At 41.8% G+C, this 24,611-nt stretch overlaps 1 protein-coding gene across 1 annotated transcript in view; it reads right to left on the bottom strand.

The window, feature by feature from the left end:
* Positions 1–7,847: 7,847 nt before the first annotated feature.
* MME (membrane metalloendopeptidase) overlaps positions 7,848–24,611 on the bottom strand; it is a 79,618-nt gene continuing 62,854 nt past the window's right edge. The window contains 6 exon segments of the mRNA XM_048505909.1: positions 7,848–9,972; positions 11,706–11,782; positions 12,178–12,273; positions 15,122–15,187; positions 17,108–17,241; positions 18,628–18,747. Coding sequence (XP_048361866.1) covers positions 9,873–9,972; positions 11,706–11,782; positions 12,178–12,273; positions 15,122–15,187; positions 17,108–17,241; positions 18,628–18,747 — 593 coding nt within the window. The 3' untranslated portion in view covers positions 7,848–9,872.

The following is a 24,611-nucleotide window of genomic DNA, read 5'->3' as shown; positions in this document are numbered from 1 at the left end:
CCCCACAGTTCTTGGACTGTACCACTCCAGTTTGTAATCAGGAAAATAATATGAATGAATGGCTGATTCCACATGGGCCAAAAACAGCGGTGTGAAAATTGTATAAAAGGGTTTATACTGTTTTCACACCATTTTCACGCTGCTGTTTTTGGCCCATGTGAAATCAGCCAATGTTTCACCATATACAAAAATGCTGGTGGCGTATGGGGAACTACCCTGTTTCCCCGAAAATAAGACATCCCCTGAAAATAAGACATAGTAGAGGTGTTGCTGAAGTGCTAAATATAAAGCATCCCCCAAAAGTAAGACATAGCAAAGTTTTTGTTTGGAAGCATGCCCGTCGACCAGAGCATGCAGCTGTGGAACGGAAAAATAAGACATCCCCTGAAAATAAGACATGGTGCATCTTTGGGAGCAAAAATTAATATAAGACACTGTCTTATTTTCGGGGAAACACAGTAGATGAAAGTTCCTAGGCAGACTTGACCTTTTCCTGATACAGCAGTTTTTACTGCGTTGAGATATTTGTCATGGGAAACAATCACTAATGTTGTTCCCCAGTCTGAAAAAAATGGTGCAGTCTAGGAACAGTTTTCCCCTGTATTTTTTAAAGACTGGGACTCTGTTAATACAGAAGACAGTGGCAATTGATTATTCCAAGCTGACAAGGTGATGCTTCCTGCATAGTTCTTTTATGCCCTGCCGCTGAAGCAGGTGCATGTATTTAGAGCTTCTGGTTCATGGAAGCAGCTAGAGATTCTGTCTTTCAAGAGTCATCTTGCTAAGCAAGGATTCTTAGAAAAGATTTGCCTTATCTAGCATGTGTCACTGGATTTCCACAAGGTAACCTTATCCTGTCACCATCAAAGAGTGACATGAATATTTGCAAGTGTGAGGACATGTACTAGGTCATCCTAGTCAGCTATTCTGCCCTTGATCATTGATTTTAACACTGAATCTTTTACACATCAGTCATGTCTATTTGGAAGCAAGTACTATGTTCAGGTAGGCTGGACTAGAGCAGGGGTGTCAAACTCAATCGCTCAGGGGGCCAAAACACAAAGCGCACTTTAGGTCGCAGGCTGAACAGGATAAGCATTTATTGAACAGACTAAAACTAAATGTTTCTTGAACATTAATATACATTGAAATACAGGATATCATTCCAAAATGAATAAAAACTGGTGTCCCAGCTGCTGGGCTGGAAAGAGGGGCTGCTGTGGGCTCCCCTTCTCACCCAGCAGCCCAGAAGCCAAAGAAACTGGCATCTTGGCTGCTGGGGAAAAGCAGCTGCCCTTGACCCCTCTTCCCAGCCCAGCAGCAGGGACACCAGAGAAACTGGTGTCCCAGTTGTTGGGTTGGAAAGAGGGGCTGCCGTGGGCTCTCCTTCTTGTCCAGCAGCCACCAGAGAAACTGACATCTTGGCTGCTGGGCTGGGGAGCAGGGCTTACTCATGAGTAAGTGGTGCTCCATGCAGGGGGGCACCCAGAGGGGGGTTTGCCCCCTTACGGCTGCTCCCCTCCCTGCTTGCCTCAGCTCCTGGCATCCCAGTGAGTCTGGGGAGGAGTGACTCCTTTCTCTGGGGGATGGGGTGCAGCGTGCAGGGGAAGGGGAAGGAAGGGAGTGAGGGATGGGAGTGAGGGGGCATGCAGGGGAGGGAGGGGAGGGGAGGGGCTCCGGCATCTGGACATGGCCCACCCACCCTAGCAGAGGGAGAGGAAGGGAAGGGGGGTTGCATGCAAGGGAAAGGGAGGGAGGGGAGGGAGGGGTTGCATGCAAGGGAAGGGGAGTATGGGAGGGAAGAGAGGGAGGGGTGGCATGCAAGGGAAAGTGAGGAAGGGGAGGGAGTGATGGCATGCAAGGGAAGGGGAGTGAGGGAGGGAGGGGAGAGGGAGGAGTGGCATGCAAGGGAAAGCGAGGGAGGGGAGGGGTGGCATACAAGGGAAGGGGAGTGAGGGAGGGGGAGAGGGAGGGGTGGCATGCAAGGGAAAGTGAGGGAGGTGAAGGGGGTGGCATGCAAGGGAAGGGGAGTGAGGGAGGGGGAGAGGGAGGAATGGCATGCAAGGGAAAGTGAGGGAGGTGAGGGGGTGGCATGCAAGGGAAGGGGAGTGAGGGAGGGGGAGAGGGAGGGGTGGCATGCAAAGGATGGAAGGGGAGGGAGGGAGGGGAGGGGGCCGGACAATGGGATTTGAAGTGTGTGTTATGCGGGCCAGAAATAATTGTATGCTGGGCCGAATGTGGCCTGCAGGCCTTGAGTTTGACACATGTGGACTAGAGCAACTCTGCATATGATTGTGATGATAATCACAAAGCCGGTGATTCTTATGCTTCACTACAATTATGCTTCATAAATGAAGAATTCAGATTTTTGTGCAACTAAAAACACATCTACCCAACCATATGTGCCTGCAAGTCTTGGCTTTGCCTTCAGTGATTGGCAATTAATATGTTACAAGCCAATGGAAATTGTAGGTTGTTGCATCAGACTCTGTAACATTAGTTTTCTTTTAAGGAAATGAGTAATCAGGATGGGAGTAGAAAAGTCCAGTGTGGAAAAGGAAATTTTCCAATCTAAGTTAACGTGGTGTGTGTATGGGAAGGCAAGCGTGGGCATTCCTGGGGGTGGAGCTGATTTTAGCTTCCACCCCAGATTTGCTTCCAGTCTAGAATAACCATTTCTGTTGCTGTATATTAAATAAGATGGAATAAGGGAATTCTAAACTTAATAACCATTGGAGAAGCTGTGAATTTTTCCACAAACATATTCAGCAAAGTTACAGTGCCTGGAGGTGTCAGTTAGATGTGGGCCAACTATCTGGTGTGTTCAGCTGTGAATGCCTGCCAAATTGTTTTGCATCATGTTTACTTCAAAACTGTATATGCACAAAGTTGTCACCAATTCAAACAGCCATTAGCATCACTAGTGACTACTTAGGTAAACACCGGAGAGAAAGATTTTATTAAAACATAGCATTTTGATTAATTTGTATGATTTGTAACTAATTGTTTAAACTGCTTGCTGTGCAGAACAGTCATGCAATGCAGAGGGTGGGCTTAATCTGGCAGTGTGAGAACACACATCCACACACACAAACTGTACTGTACTGCACGGTTAGGAAGGAATACAGTGAAGCAACCTGCCCAAGCAACCTTGAGCAGATCAATTAACAGTTGAACTGATCATTGAAAAACTGGCCTCTTGTTTGCAGCCAGCGAACAGAACATAAGAACAAGCCTGCTGGATCAGACCAGAGTCCATCTAGTCCAGCACTCTGCTACTCACAGTGGCCCACCAAAACATGAGTTGAATCAATGGGTGTTTGAGCATTCCTACTAATTGTGCAGGATCAGTTGAAGACCACTTAACAAGACACCTTATTTCTATTGTTTAGTGGGGATTTTGTTTCTGAAAAACCATACAAACAAACAATCCTGAACCCTCTAGGAAAGTTTACTAGAACAAACTGAAATATTGATATAAACTCAGTGTCTGTTCTATAGCACAACAAGATACATTTCCAATTGCACATTAGACAGTTGCCACAGTATAAGGTAGCCTGAAGGAGACATATGGACGTAGAACAGGATATTAATCTCCAGCAATAATCCAGGCAATTTTAAAGATCAGGGAGAGCTGACAAGGTGGGTTCATCATCCCAGGAAATACTGAAATTGACTGGTACTGGCATTCTCCCGTTCTCATTTCTCAAATTGGATGCTACAATTCCTTGGATTATAATTTATGTATTTGCATTGTGGAATGTAGCATATCAGAAGTTGTTGTTTTCCTTTCCTGTATGTGATTGGAACTGTATTTTGTTGTTCTATAGAATGGACACTGTATTCCTGTTGATAATTCTGTTTCTGGGCCAGCAAATATTGGAGAGAATTCCAGTGGAGAGTTGGGGGAACGTTCTTATTATCATAGTCACAAATACAGTTTTATAACATAATTTCCAATTCAATAAATTATTCTTGATAGTCAGAATGGTGGATAATCATTGTCATCACATATTTGTATGTGTACATTTCCTTTTTAAAATTTAAACATAATGACAAATCAGGTTGATGCTTGTGGAGATAGGTTTGCAGGAGGAACTGTCTTCATTCTGTCTTTGCATGGCACATTGAGAACAGATTTGGGAAGAAGGAGATAGACTCCAATCTCAGGAATATTTGGTCAGATAAGTCGATCTCACTGTAATCAATGGAACATATGCCCATAGAAGTGTATATAGGATGCCTTTCTTAGTGAAATAGTAAAGTATGAAATCCAATACTGAGATCATCTGAAAAATAACTCTGAAGTGGCTAATCTGAATATTTGGCATGGTTGATGAGACATTATCTTGCTTTCTATTTTTAGATTCTGTTGAATTTCATGGCTGATTTCCAGCAAATATTTAAAGAGTAGATGTTTCCATCTTGATCCTCTTGGATCTTCTGTCTCTTGCTGTCCTTTCCAAGAGTAAATTTACAGCTGCGTCCATCATGTGCTTGAAATAGTCCTATGTTAGGAGTGTGATCCGAGGCAAGTGCCACACCACTGTGTACTTTCCCTTTTTGGATTTGTATGATGGTGTTATCTCATCATGAGATAAACAGTGCTCCAGGAAGGGACTGAAAATTGTTCTTGGTGTGGTGTTTTTTAAACAGAGCCTTGTGGCACCTGAAGAGTTAACACTTATTTTGTAGCATAAGCTTTTATGAACCTCCCCCCTCCCCCCGGTTAGGTGTAGTGGCTCAAGCCCACAAAAGCTTATGTTACAATAAACGTGTTAGCCTTTAATGTACCACAGAACTCTTCTTTTGTTTTGCTATTTTTTTAAAAGTTTAGTAGACTTTGAATGGTGTAACACTGTTTAGGATTGGACAGCTAGTCTGGAACTCTACCAACTACACTGTGTTGACTCCTTTTAGTATACAATTTCTATTTCTGAATCTGATGATTGTGTCCTGTAAAACAAGATGCCCTAATTTTCTTTTGCACAGGGTTAATCAGATATCACCCCCTATAAAAAATCTCTGAGTCTATAGGTTTTTCAGTTTTGCTGACATAATTTCTCATTCAGTTCATCCGTGTGGATTCTCTTGATGGTTTGGAGCCTATGATCCCATTGTGATATTTTTCTTCAGCCAAAATAGCCATTTTTTCAACAAAAGACAGTTTTTGGGATCACCTCATTAAATCCAAAGCCTCCTGTGGAAAAAGGTCGTCCTTCAGACAGCTATCTCTAAGCTGAAAATTTTTGACGTCTTTGTGAAACAGACTACATGGGATTCATGCCACCATGCATGAAAATAAAAAATTAGCTCTATATAGACCCAACAACTGAAAGACCACTGTATTACAGTTGTTGGGTCTGTATAGAGCTTCTTTTTTATTTTCACACATGCATTGGGTAACTTTCATGTTCCTTCTGTTTTTCTGCTAGTAGTTTACCTTCAAATATATACATAGTTACTTCACAAATTGTGAAGAAAACACTCTGATCAGACTTTGTCCTGACATTTGTAACATTCCAGACTACTCAGAAATCCTGTTTGCAGATGACTCAGCTGTTGCTTGAGGGTTTCACGCTGGCACCACCTTGCCTTCTTCCAGTGTGAGGCCACTGTTCTGTCTCTTGCTAGAGATGTGATCATGCAATTGGGTACCAGTCACCCCATCCAGGCTACCGACTGAGAAAACATGCTGCTTAATTTATACGAATGTTGGGGAAACAATGGCTGAGGAAAAGACTCTGTGTATCTCTTTCTGAGCAGTATGTGATTCCTTTAGTCTGAAGAGATCAAAATTGAGAAAATTTAAAAGGGCATCTTAAGCAGTAATAGTATTTCCATTGTTTAAAAAAATCTATTTTTCATTTGAAGTACTTAAAAAATGGGAACAACAGATGTAGCCAAATCTTCTGATTACCTCAATTGTACATGCACTTAATGACTTCAGCACAGTCACTAATCTGTTAATTGACTATAGTATTCCATCAGACTCTTTCAGTCTTGGGCCAAAATCCTGAGTATAATTAAGTAAATAGGGATTGACAGATGCTTAACAATACATACCACAGCATCACTCAACATATTTCAGATAATATTTTAGCTATTTAATACTTTAGCTAATTAAAAGGGGGAACTACACATTACATGTCATTTTGTAATTCTTTTTGGATAGTTTTCTTTTTAACAAAATACAGCTGCTGGGATTATGATTTGAACTGCTTGAGTGATTTTATCTTTTAATAACTGCTCAAACAATTCCAGAATTCAAGTGTTTGAAAGCAATACAAGTGCCTGGTAAATGGGAATCTATGTATTGTTCAAGGCTTTCATGGCTGGATTCAACTGGTTCTGGTGGGTTTTCTGGGCTGTGTGGCTGTAGTCTGGTGGATCTTGTTCCTAACGGTTTGCCTGCATCTGTGGCTGGCATCTTCAGAAGTGTATCACAGAGGGAAGTCTGTTATGCACGTTAGGAACAAGATCCACATAGCCCGGAAAACACACCAGAACCAATGGGGATCTAGTTTACATAACCACAGTAGCCAAAGTTGCTGAGGCTGCTACCTCCTCCATAAGGATCCATACAGATGACAATGATATTAATATGTATACATAGCTAATCATTGGTCTGGAGGAATGATTTACAGAGCACACAGAGGATTGAATGATGGTTTAGGAGGCACAATTGTAAAAATGCTGCACTGTGATTACTTTATAACTAAAACAACTCCAACAATATGAAATCAGTTCAAACAATTGTTTATATCAGTAGTCACTCCATGTATAGAACACTCCTGAAGATTAATCATGTGTGGTCTGAAATGCAGGACCTTGTTTCAGCCCCGTCTCAATCGTGACTTCACTAAGTGGTCTTATACAAGATAACTCTCTCAACCTCTACCCAATCCCATTTATGTAATATGGATTTTTAAAAGCCTATAATAGGCCATTCAATCTCAAGGCAGCCAACATATGTGTGAAGTGACCCTGAAGCGATATCCCTTCCTTAGCTCCATTTGTTAAATCCTCATCACTTTCCACAATCTGCTTAACCTGTCTCTCTGCTCAGGTTCTTAACCCATGGGTCATTATTGTTACCATCTCTTCCCGTAACAGAAGTGTGTGACAGCCTCTATATACCAAGGGATGATGGGGAGCGCAACGAGACAGATAACAGGAAATTGTTTTTAATTCAGTGAGTAGTCAAATTGTGGAATTTCTGCCAGTGGACTGGCCACAAATAGAGATGGTTTTAAAAGGGTGTTAGACAGACTGATGGATGATAAAGGGAACCTCCACATTCAAATGCAGAAAACCTCTGAATAACAGTGCTAAGAGTTAATACATGGACATGGCCTTGGTTGACTTGTCCTGTTTGATGAACCCCCCTGGGACAATTGGTTGGCTGCTGTATGAAACAGAATGCTGGAGTAAATGATCCATTGGACTGATCCAGCAGGGCTCTTTATGTTTTTACTCAAGCTGAGGAGATGGGTGATGACATGAAGAAGATCCTCTTTGGATCATGGGAAGAAATTGCACTGCCTATTCACCAAAAAAAAAACCTGGGAACAAAAAAAACTCTAAAATGACTGCTGTAAGCCTACAATCTCATGTGCTAGCAGCTATGTATATGCTCAGAGATACATTGAAATTTGGTATTGTAGAATGAAGAGTCAAGAATATGTGCTCTCCTGAAAAGCCAAGACATATTGCAAAAGATTTAGTCCATGCAGAGCATGTGGTTCCAACGAAATTATCAGTACGTTTCATCAGATGACAAACTTGAGAAGTGAAACGTGCATCAGATCATTGAATGCTTAGAAACAAAACCACCCAAACACATCTGAGGTATCTGGTATTTATTTTGAACATCTCAGTATTTTGCTGTACCAGAAGCAGTATTTACCCAGTCACCTGAGGGAAAGTTGTTTAAAAAGATGTTTTACTAATAAGAAACATTACTGAATTTTTTACGGTCATGGTAGTTTTAGAGGAACTATGAACATCTCTTGTGTTTACTGTTTAGATCTCAAAGTTTGTAGAGCCAGTTTCTAGGATTCATATCAAAAGTAATCAGTCTCTATTTTAAAGATAAATTTATTTGTACTCTGATACCCCCATAATATGTACCCGAACCATGTTCCACGTAGGTCAGAATTAAATATAAAAAGTGTGAACCTGTATATTATTACAAATCCTTCCCCATCCCCTCCAAAAGAGCAAGTTTTGAAAGAAAGCAGGAAAATCTTAGAAAAAATGTGAAGAGGTCTTTGATTACAACCATTGTGATTACAATAAATGCTAAAAAAATTATGTACAGTATCATTTCAGCTGAAAAGTAGCAAACAGCAAATTTGGTCAATAGATAATCACTTAAGGAAATTACAGGTTGTCTTTGGATTGTTCTCATATTAATGGTTGCACATAAAAATGAAAAGATACAGAAGAGGCCTTAGACTGTCGTCTGCAGAGTGTGTGCATCTTGTGCTGGCAATGGTCCCTTATTTAGTGGATAATGAAGACAGAAGGGAGGGATATTTTGCTCTGTTATCTATCTCCCATTAAGACAAAAGCTATAGAAGCAGCAAGGAAAAGGGAGATTTTCTTCATAGTTTTTCTCAGTTCTCTGTTCCATGTAGGAACGCAAGGAAAGGTCACAATTTTGGCATCAGAATGCGGTGACATCATTTCCGGCATGTCCAGAGCGTCCCTGTGGTTGTCAGTGACAATAGATGTGATGACGTCACTTTGATGCATGCCGGAAATGGGGTTGTCAAGGTTCTGAAGCCAAAGGCCTCAGCCAAAATTTACTGCTATTGAGTTTCTCCCCAGCTTCCGCTGGTTGCCAGGGAATACCCGCCCCCCTACACTTTATTCACATACATTTTGATACTAATTAGCGCCCTGTTGCTGCCTAGGTGCATCTCCTGAGGTCAATGAAAATTGACATCCACATCATGGCTGACCTGTTGTTATACTTGACCGCTTATCTTCCAACTGGATTGGGTTCATAGGCTGAAAGGACTCAGTGGTCGTGTATCCAGACTGAGGTTCAATCCCTGGAACCTCCCGTTACAAGGGTTAGAGAGAAGTGGTGTGACTGACTTCTACCTGAGATCCTACAGAGCCACTGGCAGGCAGAGTACATTAGACTGACCTTGATAGACCAAGTGTCTGATTCCGTATAAGGCAGCTTCTTGTATGTGTTCACCACTGCATGAGGACATGCAGATGTCAACAAACTTTTGAGTGCACTGAATTTGGAATGCTCATGAATGTTAAATGCTTAGGCCCCAACAGATTTGTCTTTGTTCATTCAGTTTCTAAGGCCACCTCTGTAAAACAAATGTTTGGTAAAGCACATGAACCACGATAAGAGATGTTAGACAATCTAACACTTTGATGTAAACTCTTGATTCATTCTTACGTTTCCACGTCGAAGGTAACGTATTCCTTGGTATTCCTTTCTGTCTGATTAGAAATATCAGTACATGTTCTCAGGGCAACAGGTTGTTAAGGCTGTGATGCTAAGAACGGTGAGACTTGCTTTCAAGCAAATGTGCCAAAGAACAGGGTAAAACATACAATAAAACCTGCAGGCAAAATGTTTTTTTTTTCAGAATCTAACAAAACACCACAAGTGAAGGAATTTTATGTATGCAGTGATTTATAGTTGCCCGAGTTTAGTCAGAACAATGGTTGGCACTGGCTGTTTCACCAGTCCTTCCTTTCTTCTGCAGGATGCATTGCTTTGATGCCCTCAGTGTGTCTCTGATTTTCCTTCCATGTCAAATCGACTCCGGCCACCCAAAAATGGTTCCAGGTTTCTGGGAAATGTTGCCCTTTGAGTTGCATGGTTTATAGTTCCATCACCAAACACGGCACTTTTTCACAGGATTCATGTAGTCTGCGCTGGGGCACTGAAAGGCCTCTGAAAATTCCGGAGTGTTCTGCAATGTCCCTAGGACCCTTTAAAAGAACACAAGGACATTTTGGCATCACTAGTTTGCTTTACAAATTAGTAGGACTCTAGCAGTCTGCAGAACTTCAGAATATAATCATCTCATGGAAAAAAGTTGCAGATTTCCTGAACAACAGCTCCTGAACAATACTACATGCACCTGTGGAAATGCCATTTTGATGCCAGCTTCAGAAAGAGTTGCTGGTTTCATGGAATAGTTGTTATGTAAAAACAACTATTAGCTTTCAGTGACGGTGTGAATACGGAACAAAATTTTGCTAGTTGGAAGCAGAATTTGCAAATGTTCTATGTACTGTAGGTATTTAGAAATTTTCTGTTTTTAGACTTTTATGTTTCACATTTTTAGTCAGCTCCAATTTAGTAGAACAGAAACCATTATTTCTCAAATGCTATCTATGGCCCATTATGCATGGAAGGTTTACCTCAGGGCTCTTTACTGTGCAATGGGCTTGTAGCGGGGCATCCTCTGTTTCTCTGTTTACACATGAGGAGGCAGCCCACAGCCTGCAGTTTATCTGACAAACTCAGTTCCTGGTTCTCTTAACTCTGCTCATCAAATCAGCATTAAAGGCACAGATCTCTTCCCATCCCGTCTCCACACATACACTCACTTTCTTTTTCTCTTCTTGCCTCTGCTGCTGTGCCAGGGAAGAGAGGAGATTATTTTAAAAGAAAGGCTCATTGGAAATAAAGTTTTTAAAAGCTCTCCCAATCATCAGGGAGGGTGGAAGTAGAGTGAGGGAGTGGGTTGGCGCAAAAGAGACCCTGCTTGTATTATTCCTTGGAAAAGTCCTTTCTCTGTTGTTATTATATTAAGATCTAGAGAGCTCAACATGAGCATTTAAAGAAACAGGAAGGAGCCAGCAACGTGAAAGGCGGGGGCACACAATGGGAAAGCATGGACAGCAGGGTGAAGTTTGTAGGCTGGCTGAGGGTGGAGGGAAGATTTCCAGGGCAAAGCTGTGCTCTCAGGCAAATCTATTCTGCCCTGGTGGGGAAGCAAATTAAAGTCATGCTAGAAGTGGTCTCGCTTGCTGCAGAGAGAATGGAAAGTGAAAGCAAGGTTCCAGAAGATACATATGTACAAGAAATCTTGCTGTGATGGACATTTGACCCCATAATGGAGCAGACATGTTGTGCATAATTGGTCTATAACTCAGAACAGTTTACTGATCTCTACCTATCTGGACTTATGAAGACACATTAAAAACTTTGTTTTTCAGCTCCCGCAAGCACATGAAGCCTGCCCATAAGACTGCATATCCATATAACATCATCTCAGTATAATTGTAGAAAGTCCTTCCATGCTTCCAACCAACAGCCACTTTACTGTGGCCATGAAGGAATTGTTCAAAGTTGAATATTGCAAAGGGGTAACCATGTTTGTCGTAGACAATAAGATAAAAGTCCAATAGCATCTTAAAGGAGTGCTCTGAACTGCCTTTATATGACCTAGAACATCCAATATTACTGAAGGATTTGGGGGGATTATCAAAATGGAACATGTATTGCACTTGATCCCACACAGCTCAGGTAAGGTCAAAAGGAACCCTCAGACTGACTTTTGATATATAACTGTAATATACAAGAAAATTTGTGGAGAGCTCTATAGCACCTTAAAGAGTTTTTTTTAAATGTACCATGACATGAACTGCGGTAGACTACTGTCGTGGTTTTCTCTTTAAATTGAAATCACGCTATTTTACTTCAAGACACTGACCTGAAATGTCCCGGGCTGTGTGCATCTGTTTTAATGGCATTGACAGCATATTCTGGTCTGAATGTTCCACACCATACCTTAAAATAAAACCCAAAAGGATTACTGCAAAAAAGGGAATTATTAAAGAGATGCGCTTACTTTACTGTATTGAGGTGCATGCAAACCTGTGACATTAAAAAAGGAAATACCCCCAAACCAAGAAAGGCAAAACACATTTCAGTTCCTGTAAGTACATTTGGCCACACACAGCTTCACTTCTCAAATTCACCTCCGAGATGCATTCATGCACTTAGCTGTGATTAACTTCATGTGACAGGTCACTTTCCTCTCGGCCCTGCCACGGAGGCTGCTCGACTTAGCAATTCTGCCAGTTTATATTAAAAGGAGAAACGCTAGCCTGCTGTTTCCAACTTACTGTGAAATTGTAACTCAAAATAATTTTCAAAGCTTTCAATCAAGTGGGGTATAATACCTGTGCAAAGTTCAGAAAAAACAGCTGCTTGTGGCTGAAGTCAAGGCCGGGAAGCAGTTTCTCTTCTCCATTTTTTTTTACAAAGTTCACATAGGACTGTCAAATAATAAGAGGGAGAATGGTTAGGACTTTCTAATGTCCACATCAAGTTAGACCCTGGGTGAGAACTGAAGACACGATGCTATCCAGCTGATCTGGAATGGGCTAAACCAGGGGTAGGGAACCTGCGGCTCTCCAGATGTTCAGGAACTACAATTCCCATCAGCCCCTTTCAGCATGGCCAATTGGCTGGTGACCAAGGGGCATGACCAAGGGGCTGATGGGGTGTAGTTCCCTGAAACATCTGGAAATTCTAGGCCATCTCAGTAGAAGGCACACAGCCAGTGTGGTGTGGAGGTCAGGAATGAACTGAGGAAACTTAAGGTCAAATCCTCACTCTTGATGAAGCCCACTTGGTGACACTGGGCCAGACAGCATACCAAATTCACAGGGGTGAATTTGGTATGCTTCCATTTTGTGGTGATGAGGGGGGAAAGAAATTCTGACACACTGGCTAAGTTCCTTGGGGATAGAGAGGATACAGGGTTGAGGAAAAAGCTACCATAGTTGAACAAACATTGGGATCCATTAATAAAAACTGTTTGCTTTATCCACTGAAAATCATCTTATATTGATTTATGTATACTCCGTGGTAGTTTCTCATATCTTATATTGATATGAGAAACTACAACAGGGCATACATAAGGAAGAAGAAAATCTGTTGGGTATCTTATTCCAATATAGTTCATCTCAGGTTACTGGACTTTATGCTGGTGGAAAAGTCTTCAGGAATTTTCAGTGGAAGATAAAAGAGCTCTAATCTCTGTATGGACAGCAAAAACATTATAATCTTGACTGGAACACACTTTGTCCTGGACCTTCAGCTAAGTTAGCTGAGTGTTCTGTGCTTTTTAATTAAGATAATGAGACTATAGGAAGGAACTGCTTTTTCCATTTTTTTTATTACCACATCTGAGAAAGATTCGAAGTACTCACAATTTTACCAAAACTGTATTTAAGTGGCAGAACTTCTCTGCCATTGTTGCCCTTTATAATAAAGTCAATGTTGCTAATAATCATATATTCCAGATTCACCTGTACCATTCCATCATTAATGGGAGGGTACCAAGACTTCCATTTTGCGGTGATATTTTTATTAGCCAGTATGTGGTTAAGAGCAGTGGATTCTAATCTGGAGAAGTGGGTTTGGTTCCCCACTCCTCCACATGACCGGTGGACACTTATCTGGTGAACCAAATTTGCTTCCTTGCTCTTACATTCCTGCTGGATGACTCTGGGCTAGTCACAGTCTGTTCAGAATTCTCTCAGCCCCACCTACCTCAAAAGGTGTCTACTGTGGGGAGAGGAATGGAAAGGATTGTAAGTCACCTTGAGTTTCCTTACAGGAAAGAAAGGTGGGGCATAAACCCAAACTCTTCGTCTTCTTCTATGATCACATTTTAAAATCATGATACTGAGAAATGAAATTCCTTACAGAAATATAGCTGGGATCTTTAGGATACTAACAAGGCCCCCAGTCACAGAATATACCCCATGGTTATGTCAAACCAATGCATATCCTTTGTGTACTATCTGTATCTTACCTTTTCTTGATGATACCTAGGGAAAGGCATCATCTTGTATGTAAACAGCACTGCAGATATGCCTAAGCTCAATTCATAATCAAATGGTCCTATCTAAACAATATGTGTGTGCATGTAAAGTGTCATTAAGTCACAGCTGACTCATTGTGACTTCATAAGGTTTTCAAGATAAGAACTGAACAGGGATGGTTTGCCATTGCCTTCCTTTGCATGCTGACCCTGGGCTTTCTTGATGGTTTCCCATTCAAATACTAACCAGGCTGATGACCTTGCTTAGCTTCCAAAATCTGATAAGACTGGGCTAGCTTGGACTATCCCGGTCAGGGCATCCAAAAACTATAGAATATATATCTCATATTTGCACAAGCACAGTATTTAATTCTGTTTAACTTGCTTTTTCTTGGCTATTCTCAATAGAATGGAGTCAAACCAATTTGCATTCTGTAGTAAAGGAAGAAAGACATTAACTCCTCACCATTTTTCAAGATGTATGCATTTGTACACATTGTCTTAGACATTACATTTATAGGACTGATTTAAGAATTTCCTTGAATTATTTCTTCGCAAAAGCTAAACATTAATAAACATTAATAGATGGGTGCTGTGTGGTTTCCGGGCTGTATGGCCGTGTTCTAGCAGCATTCTCTCCTGACGTTTCGCCTGCATCTGTGGCTGGCATCTTTTCAGCCCGGAAACCACACAGCACCCAAGTGATTCCGGCCGTGAAAGCCTTCAACAATACATTAATAGATGGATCCTGCAATTAGACTTAAAAATGGAGTAACTGTGCTGAAATTCTTCGTAGTTACAGAGGAAAAGATGGAACCCTGGCTGCTCATTGAAGAGGCTGTTCTTTACAACTGATTGCTGGGGACTCCATGTTCTACACAGATGCATTCATAGTATGACCATTCTTTGATGCACCTGAAAACAATTTATTTCCTTAACAGTCCTACCAAAGAACAGCCCTACCAAAGAAATGCAGCCAACTGCAAAGATCCTCTTTCTCTAATATGACAAAAGTACTGGGGAAGGCATCAAAGTGACAAAATTCTAGGGACTGATAATGTCATCTCATACAAAGTGATACTCTGTGAAGCTCATTGAAGGCGCTGGCTTTAGAAAGATGTAATTCTGCTTGGGGCTGCTCTGCTTATCAACAAACTCCGAGCAAAAACAATGCCGACTGCTAGTCCTCTTTTGTCTGCCTATCAACTATGACCTTTCCAAACAGCATTTTAATGAATATTTTCTAACACCAATATGAACTGTGAAGACAGTGAAAAACAGACATTTCTCACCTTGTACGCTTGCCTGATGCCACCATTATCTGCAATGTTTTCTCCAAGGGTATTGATTCCGTTGAGCTGCAATGAAAAAGGAATAAATGAAAATGTTAACTAATCTCCCCGCACAAAGTGATTGCTTCCGAGAAGCTCCAATTTCATGGTGTTGAAGTCAAAATGATCTATTGAGATCATTGTGATATGAAACCTCTGGATTAGAGAATCATGACTTAATTCCTTGGTGGAAGGCTAACAGAACTATCCTAAGCAGAGCTATGCTTATATAGATCCATGGGTATAACTTTGCTTAGAATGCAACTATAAATTATATGAAGTTATTAGGAATGTCTTCCTAATTGAAAACTCCCATAGAAGCATATACTGGTCTCCTAATGCTAGAGGAAATGTGGGTGGGGGGAAATGATTTTTGCTAATTCTTCCCAATCACTGTAGACCTCCAATTCACCCCCATGATGAATCCCCTGTTCCTTGGAAGCAGAATTCTGAAACCATTAATAGGTTGCTGTGGTGGAGGGAGGCAGAGAAATTATTTCACTAAAGGAAATGCCTTTTGTTAGCAAATATTGAAGTTGGGAAGCCTACAAATTTTACTTGATCATATTAGCAGATCGATTTGGATACTTTATGTATATCTTGATGTCCATTCAGAAAATATTATCAGGGTATCTTACCAAGGTAGTGTTATGGAAACTGATTTGCTAGAGAGCATGTAGATGGATTGCACAAACATATGCTCATTTGCACACCACACAAACATATAGGCCAAAGTTCCTACAATGTAGAAGGTTCCTCTCTATACACACATCCCAGTGGGTATCTCACAGGAGCAAAGTAAGCACAACATGGATTAAAAAACCCAGTCCTTGGAATTGGAATCAGGCTTTATTATTAGGATTGCCAGGTACCCCCTGGAAAACAGCAGGGGTTGGGGAAGTGGTGGCGAGGCACTTACCAGCAGCAAACTGAGGCCTAGGCTTCTGTTGCCAGTGATGTGTCAAAGTCACTTCCAGCATGAGGTCATCCCATCACCAGTGATGCAGGGCATTCTTGTATTTGGACAAAAACTTTAAGATAGAAGCATTTTTACCAGAGTTTTTTGCCCGAATACCAGAGTATCAACATCTCAACACATGGCAAAATGATGACATCACTTCCAGCGAGTGCCAGAAGTGATGTTGACACATCACCGGTAACAGAGGTCTAGGCCTAAGTTTGCTGCTGGTAAGTCCCCCCAACATCTGGCTGAATAACATCAGGGGAAGGGCCCCCAACGAGGGGAATCCCCTACCCTAGAATGAAAGATGGTTTTAATACTTTGGTCTTCAGAAATTAGACCAAGGTCGAATCCCCACTACCGTCTTAGCCAGGTTTCAGAACACAAACTAACCAGGTTTGAGGGACGACCTCCCCGGTCGAATCCCCACTACTGTCTTAGCCAGGTTTCAGAACACAAATGAACCAGATTTGAGGTCATTTGTTCTGAAATTTCTAATAACTAAGCAATGATGAGGATATCTAAACCTAATTAGTTGTTCAAATGGTGAATTCAGCAGTCGTCCCTCAAACCCACAGTTGGTTTGTGTTCTGAAACCTGGCTAAGACGGTAGTGGGGATTCGACCGGGGAGGTCGTCCCTCAAACCTGGTTAGTTTGTGTTCTGAAACCTGGCTAAGACGGTAGTGGGGATTCGACCCAAGTGACATGGGATTCCAAAATATGAGGGGAAAAAAAACAAATATAGGAAATTTTCTGAAGCTTCTGTATTTATTTCTTCTGTTCTTGCTGTGAATTCTTGCACCTAGACATGAAAACCATCTAAATATGAGCTTTGGGTTTTATATAAGGAATCGTTCAGGAAGGGATGTGTATATATGTTTAGGATTAATCCCCCTACATAGTCTTCCACAAATGTTTAATAAAAAGCACATACAAAAAACTGTAAAGGTAAGTGATCCTTTTGATAAGAGAGAAGGGGACGTACATGTTGTCCTCCAGCTAGATCCCACGTAAAGTTTCCATACTGGTTTACCATGCACTCAGATTGTTCCTTAAACATTCTTGCAGAGACTTCAGTCCACCAGTCTACAAGGTCTCCTTTCTCATTAAAATTTCTACCTGAAATAACATATGCACATAAGGTATAGGCACTGATAGTTGAATTGAATATACGGGAAGTATGGAGGAAGTTTACATAGATTTAGACCATTTTCTATTGGGCCCACAAAGGTGAATTTGCTCCAAATGCACAGCTTAAAGTATAAATTCAGTATTGGACATTTCAGTGAAATACCATTGGTTTAGGCAAGAGGTCCCTGACCTTTCTGAGCCAGCAGACACATTTGGAATTCTGAAATGGCATGGTGTGTGTGTGTGCGCGTGCGTGTGAGAATAAAATGGCTACCACAGAATAGCTGCTGCAGGATGTACAGCCAGCCACAAAATTATTGCCACAGCTTAACTTCAGTAACACAGTGCAGAACCTTGTACTGTGGTGGCAGTACATTTAAAAAATCTGCACAGCCAGTCAAATCTCTACTAACCAATCAGAATCCTTGCTGGGCAAATGCCCAACCTGGCCTCACCCACTTCCTAAAACCACTTGGCAGGCAAAAAAAAAAAGGACTCGGCAGCCATCATGCAGTTCATGGGCACCACTGTTGGGGACGCCGGTTCAGGCCAATGGTATTTAAGTGTTTAAATTCAGTGTTTCAAACAAGTTTTGGCCACGTTCAGCACCATGTTCTGCCACATCATGATTTGCAGTGAATCAGATGAAGGATTCCAGATACTTTACTTTTCCTTTGGACTAATTTTATTTGCAGCCAGCTGCTTGACGGGTTCAGGGAGAGAAGCATTTGGACCATTCACAATGTAAGTGTAAGGGGAGTTATACTCTTCCAAATTCACTGAAATAAATGGGCTTAGAAAAGTATAGTTCTGTTCAGGATTATAATGCTAGAACCCTCCAAACATGTTCTTGAGCTTAGAACTGGTAAGTTTGTGCATGTAATAATTGGCAAGGATTTGTTACTTGTTTCTTCCCCATCTCTTGACCTCAGCACAAGGGTTGGCCGGGGCCAAAGTGTGTCAGCAGCCTTGTCCTCTTGGTAGTTCACAGGGGAGTGGGAGGAGGGGAGCATCTCTGGCACTATTTCCTGGATGGAGGTTTCAATCAGCTGCTGCAGAACACGGATGCTAAAGCTTCTGTGGCCGAGGAAACCACTTTAAGGGGGGTCTCAGGCCATCACAGCCTCAAGTTAACAATTTCCAAGAAGTGGATGGGCACGTGACATACTGTGCTCTTGCACTTATAAAATGAATTGTGCACGCTTCCTGTATTTCCTCAATCTACATGGCATTCTCCCCCCACAGCAGTTATGCACACACAAAATTGAGTTTGAACAGCAATGTTAAAAACAAGAGTCTCATTTTGTCTATATATAATAGCATACATCACAGCTATAATAATACCAAGTGGCAAATATTAATTCTTTGCCTTACCATTGTCATCAAAGCCATGTGTGATTTCGTGGCCGATGACCATGCCAATGCCGCCATAATTCAAGGAGTTAGGTTGGGATGCACTAAAGAAAGGTGGTTGCAAAATACCTGCCGGGAAGACTGCAAAAAAAGAGAAGACACAACAGGTAATATGCCAGTCATTTGCATGCTTGCCATGCCATAAAATAAATAACGACATGGAAAATGTTGAGCCAAAAATTTGCCTGATAGCTCAGGTCAGCTGTGAAACATATGCCTCCATCCCACTCCACTGTTACACAGGCACTGTACACACACACACACACAAACGGAGCATATAGATATGATTCAGTATGGTGCAATGTTAAGGCATGGTTGAGTGTATTGGCCTTGCCTGCATTGCCAATCTCGTAGGAAAGGCCCATGTAATCAGCTCTGTCCAGATGGTCACATGATGCACATTCATCCCTGCATGACAAACTGTAATGCTCCCATGCTACTCTGCATTTGTATGTGTAAAGAGCAAGTCAATTTCCAAATGCTGCCTCCCTGTCTGATCTTTTCTTCTGAGCATAACCCTCATCTCCCATATGTCCTGAGAAGACGAGGTTCTCCATTTTCTTTTTGGCCTCTCTTCCCCTCAGCTAAAAGCATCCTCCATCCTTTTCCTTAGCTTCAGTGGCCTCCACTCATCAGGCCCTCTGCATCCTCGGTCCATGGACCGCTCTTTATTTTTTTCAGCCACACTCCTTTCCTGAACTCCTGCTGTCCCTCAGTTACTATGATTTTCTTCTAATGCTTCAGCCTCAAACATCCAGGTTTTGGAAAATTGAATCCATAATGCTTTCCAATAACCACCAAACCCTTAGAGGAGTAAGTGTTACAACATTGAACTTGCTTGACCCTTGGCTAAGTTCATGTTGAACGTAAATGGTACTGCGGCCTACCACAAATGTGACTGTATGCTAGTTGGCTGCCAATGTGGGGGATGGTTGAACAATGAACTGAAACAAAGACATCTGTCTATGAAGACTTCATATTATATTATCACTTTGCTCATACATTTCACAAATAATCTGCTGCAACCGGCAAACAAAGCACAGCCAAGAAAGAGAACAGGAAAAGATGGTTCTCTTAGGGAATAAAACAATCAGGTTCTATTGAAAACTCCCTCTACCACACACAGGGTTGGGGAGCAACAGTGTACACACAAACAAACACATGAATCCACAGACTGCGCATACTTCCCAGTTTGATGAATTGCTTCACTTTGTTTTACAGCCCTTGCAAATGTCAAAATATGGTGAGAACAACCGCGTCAAAGAAATGAGACTCTAAGGACTTTGCTTCTGCGCAGCCCCTCCAGCACTTATTATATTTACCAAAATTGAGCAATCTCAGGCAATGTGAGAGTTCAGGACTATTCCTAAGAGGGAGGCCCTTCCGAACTAGCAAAAACATTTGACTGTATCAGTAAAGAAATGCAGTTGTTGCTGGGGGATTGCAAGGCTTTTCCTGGCTGCCCATTTTTAAGCTTGCCGGGAAAAGACTGTAACTGTCCTAAATTCTTGCTGTTCAAGCATGACTACAAGAAGAGCATGAATTGAATGTGGGCAGTTTTTTTAAACTATAGGGTGTTTTCAAAAGTTTTACCAATGAGGATGATAGCAAAGTATGGAAGGTCTGGTAACTTAAGCCAATTTGGCACAGGTCTCTGCCTTGTGACATGGGTACATGTTAAGGTAAGATTTCTTGTACAGCCCTATATCCCAGAGCCCTGCTTTCACTTTCCAGTTTCCCTGCACTAAGCAACACTAAGCGCAGGTTTAATTTTCTTCATCACCAGAGTCACTGGTGATTTGTCAGTGAGCACAGCTTTGCCCTGGACATCTTTCCTCCATCCACTGCTAGCCACCTAGCTTCACCCCTCTCACTCCCTCACACACCCATGCATGCCTCTCCCCTTCCCGCACCCTGATCACATTCAGTGGGAACACACATGTGGCTGGACTGTACAGGGTGGAGATGTCAATCCAATGATTGTGATGCTGTTCAGCCCTGCAACAAGAAACACACTGAACCCTGGTGTAAAGGGGTTCAGTGCTGCATGCAGTGTGAGAAGTGCAAGAAAATTGAGCAATGGGTAATAACAGCAAAAATGCCCCAAAGGAAAGACTTAATGGTGAATGCTTCTTCTGGTCTCTGTTAGCTTACCATGTATAATGGACCTTATTGTGCAATCCTATGCAGTGCTACTCCAAAAACCTAAAGGCTTAGTCTGGAGTAACTCTGCATAGGATTGCACTGTTAGACTAGTATATGATCAGGGCTCACCTAACAAAAATGATCGCTGAAAGATGACAACATTCTAATTACAAGATGGCAGCATTAAACACACACTTGTGCTTGCTTATAGAAGAAGGTTCAATTGGAGATGGTCATTTGGACAATGAGCCAGAGCTAAAACCAGGAACTATGGAATAGTAAATAGTATATATAGTGAATTACAGTATAACCAGTATGCACAATGTTCTGTTTCTGAATTGTTATTATAGAATCGGGTCTGTTGGGTTCCTCCATCCAATGTCCTTTCTTTTCAGCCTGGGTCTGATTATCTTGGTAAAGGGTCTGTTTTGTCCCATACAGTTAAAAACTGATTTTTGATAGGATCAATGAATGCTTTTGTACAAAGAATCTAACCTTCTGGCCATCTATTGAGCTATATTTTACCAAGACTGTACTGATAAGAGCCCTGCAGAACAGAGTGGAAAGCTGCAGTACTGCAACTGAAGCTCTGCTCAAAACCTGAGTTTGATCCTGACAGAAGTCAGCTTCAGGTAGCCAATTCAAGGTTGATTCTGCCTTCCACCCTTCCTAGGTCAGTAAAATGAGTACCCAGCTTGCTGTGGATGAAGCATAGATGACTAGGGAAGGTAATGGCAAACTGCCCCGTAAACAGTCTGTATGACCTGGTGCTTTCACAGAGGGGACTATCTTTACCTTTGCTGACACTTATATTGATGTAATAATTCTTCCTTTCTCCTGGGAATACTGAGGAAGCTAAGTCTTACCCAACTGCATTTCATACGATATTTCAGAAGAAGTGGTAACAAGTTTAAGCCAACATAGGTTCATATTACTGACATAGCCTTAGCTCCCCCCGATGTCCCAAAGATATATGTCTAGTTCTTTGACCTGCTGTTCGGTAGAGTTACTCTGGAAGTTAACAGCTCAGAAGGAAAACAACAACAAAAACAACACTGCGTAACATAATATCTATCTCAGCCAGAAGAGATGTGCTAGTTCAGGGTGAACTGTATTTTCTGCAGCGTTAATAAACTGTGAAACATTCTCCCAGAATGCAGTTCTAGACTGCCACTTTCATTTCTGAAGATGCTGCTGAAGGGATCAATCGTGTAGAAAAATGACATCATTTCTATACCAAAAGGATGGGAGTTAAGCAGATGCTACTGCAAACTGGTTTCTACCCAGGTCAACTGAATGCTTAACTTTATATTAGAAACAATTTTACAAAAATAAAGTAACATATTATTTTTTAAAAAGAAAGAAAGAGTTACAGGATTTTTACTTTTGTCACAACACTTTTTTTGTGTGCTGATTCAATGTGATTCAAGGTACTGTTGAAAGCTTTCACAGCCAGAATCACTAGGATGTTGTGGGTTTTCTGGGTTGTATAGCCATGCTCCAGTAGTGTTTTCTCCTGACATTTTGCCTGCAGAGAAAATACTACTGGAACATGGCCATACAACCTGGAAAAACCATAGCATCTGTGTGATTTATTTTTTGCCAGGGTAAGGATTGCAGTATTATCACCCTGTATTTTATTATGTCTTACACTTGGACATTTTTTCTTAAAATGTGGCTGGCTTTTACTTAGCTGGTGTTAGAAGTACTAGTGGTTATACAGAAATATTACTCCTAAGTTACTCGTAAAAGATAATACTACCTAGTTTGGGGAGAACTGTGGAAGCAGTGAGACTGGCAACTGTCTGCTTTCAAATGTTGTCGACTGCTTGTGAAGTCTTGCCTCCTCTGCGTTTCAGACGTGTGCTTTCACAAAGAACTTCTGCTGTGCACTGGAAAGTCTTGGCGGTGAACTGACTGACTCATGGACATACGGCTTACTGCATTTTGTCCCCACTCCCCAGTATTCTCAACTGAAACGTACCAGGACTACCAAGAAGCCAAATGAGGGTTTTTCATTCTCTGACAGATGAAAAGAAAAGCTTCATGCATATGCTCTTCTGCAGACATTATGATACATATTCCAAGGCAGGGCTCTGGAGCTGTATCTCAAGCTCAAACTTGTCATTGGGTTGATCCAGCTAGAGCAGCGATGGTGAACCTTTTCGAGACCGAGTGCCCAAATTGCAACCCAAAACCCACTTATTTATTGCAAAGTGAAAACACGGCAATTTAACCTGAATACTGAGGTTTTAGTTTAGAAAAACGGTGGGCTCCGAGGTGTGCGTTACTCAGGAGTATGCTTGGTGGTAGTTGGTGGTTTTGCTTTGAAGCAACCGTGCATCTTGACCCTAGCAGGGTTTACTCAGAAGCAAGCCCCATTGCCAGCAACCGAGCTTACTCCCAGGTAAAGGATCACACTTTAGTTCTTCGCAAGAAAATCAGTTGGGTTTAATAGCGCTTAACAGGGTTACCTACACTGCTTCCCCAAAACTGGGTCTTAGGTTTAATGCTAATAATCGAGCCCAGCAGCCCAGGCCAGCCTAGATGTGTGTGTGGAGGGGGTGTTCTGTTTGCGCGTGCCCACAGAGAGGGCTCTGAGTGCCATAGGTTCGCCACCACTGAACTAGATTGTTCAGTCAATCCAATCTAATTCCTTTCCTTACTAAATATCTCTGTCTCAGAAGGTTTTTCTTCTCCATGCAGGTCCAAGGATCCTAATAGCCAAAGGGGACCACATGGTCCCTCTTTTCCAGCAGTGGAAAACATGGCAACCCATTACATGGAGTTCTGTGATTTGGATTTATTATTGATTAATGTTTATCTGTTACAATATTTGTATCCCACCTCTTCTCATGGCTCAAGATGGCACTTCCTTCCAGGGTCTTTGTATTTAACTTTAAGAAGACTGGGGGAGACTGCAAGGGAGAATAGACATACTGAGTTTTTCTTCCTTGGCCAAAAATCAGTTATTTGTTTGAAAGAAAAAAAGGGGGCAGGGGCCCTGCAGACTCCCCACCACTGGCATGTGAAGAAGCAGCTTGGGAAGGGAGGGTTTGAGCTGGGGGGAAAAAACCCTGGAGGTGAAAATGCTAAGCAGACCCTTCTGCTTCCGATCAGCTGCTGATCTTTCAGGATTGCTTTAGGTTAAAAATGAACCAGAGATGAAAGAACCACCCAAACTTTGCATAATGTGTTGCCTGAGCCTAAGATCTGACCCCAATTAAGTGCTAAGAATACGATAATATTTATACAACCTTCTTTGGATAAGTGAAGAATCTTTCAATGCCCATTCATTGATAATCCCACAAGTAATTATATTACTGACTATGATTTCTCATGCAGAGGATTACTGAAACTATTGCTCGTCTTAGGGAGAGATTAATCAAGGCTTTTCTGCTCTTCCAAAAAGGCTTCAAACAATACACTCTTACAATTCTCCACTTACAGGTGCTGTGGGAATCAAATCTCAAAAATGGCATCTGCTCTAGATTAGTTAACCTGAGCCCACACTCTTGTGAACTGTTTGTAAGTTTCTTCCCCTAATTTCTTTTGCACTTTGCTAAATCTGTAAAGCGGATATTTTCAAAATATCCAATGGAAGCCAGATTTACCAGAAGTGCCCATGAAAAAGAATAGCATTTGACTGCTGTCACAGGAGCAAGCACCAAAGAAGCCACAGACCAGAAAAACACTTTGAAGTGCCACACAAGGGCAGCATTCTGTGGGCCAACACCTTGTGTGGTGGGCAAGAACATGAACTGGCTAAATGAACAGGTTTGGCAGTGGCGTGGTAGAGT

The sequence above is a fragment of the Sphaerodactylus townsendi genome, linkage group LG08, assembly GCF_021028975.2.
Source record: "Sphaerodactylus townsendi isolate TG3544 linkage group LG08, MPM_Stown_v2.3, whole genome shotgun sequence".
NCBI classification, from domain to species: domain Eukaryota; kingdom Metazoa; phylum Chordata; class Lepidosauria; order Squamata; family Sphaerodactylidae; genus Sphaerodactylus; species Sphaerodactylus townsendi.
This window is presented reverse-complemented; position numbering and strand designations above follow the sequence as displayed.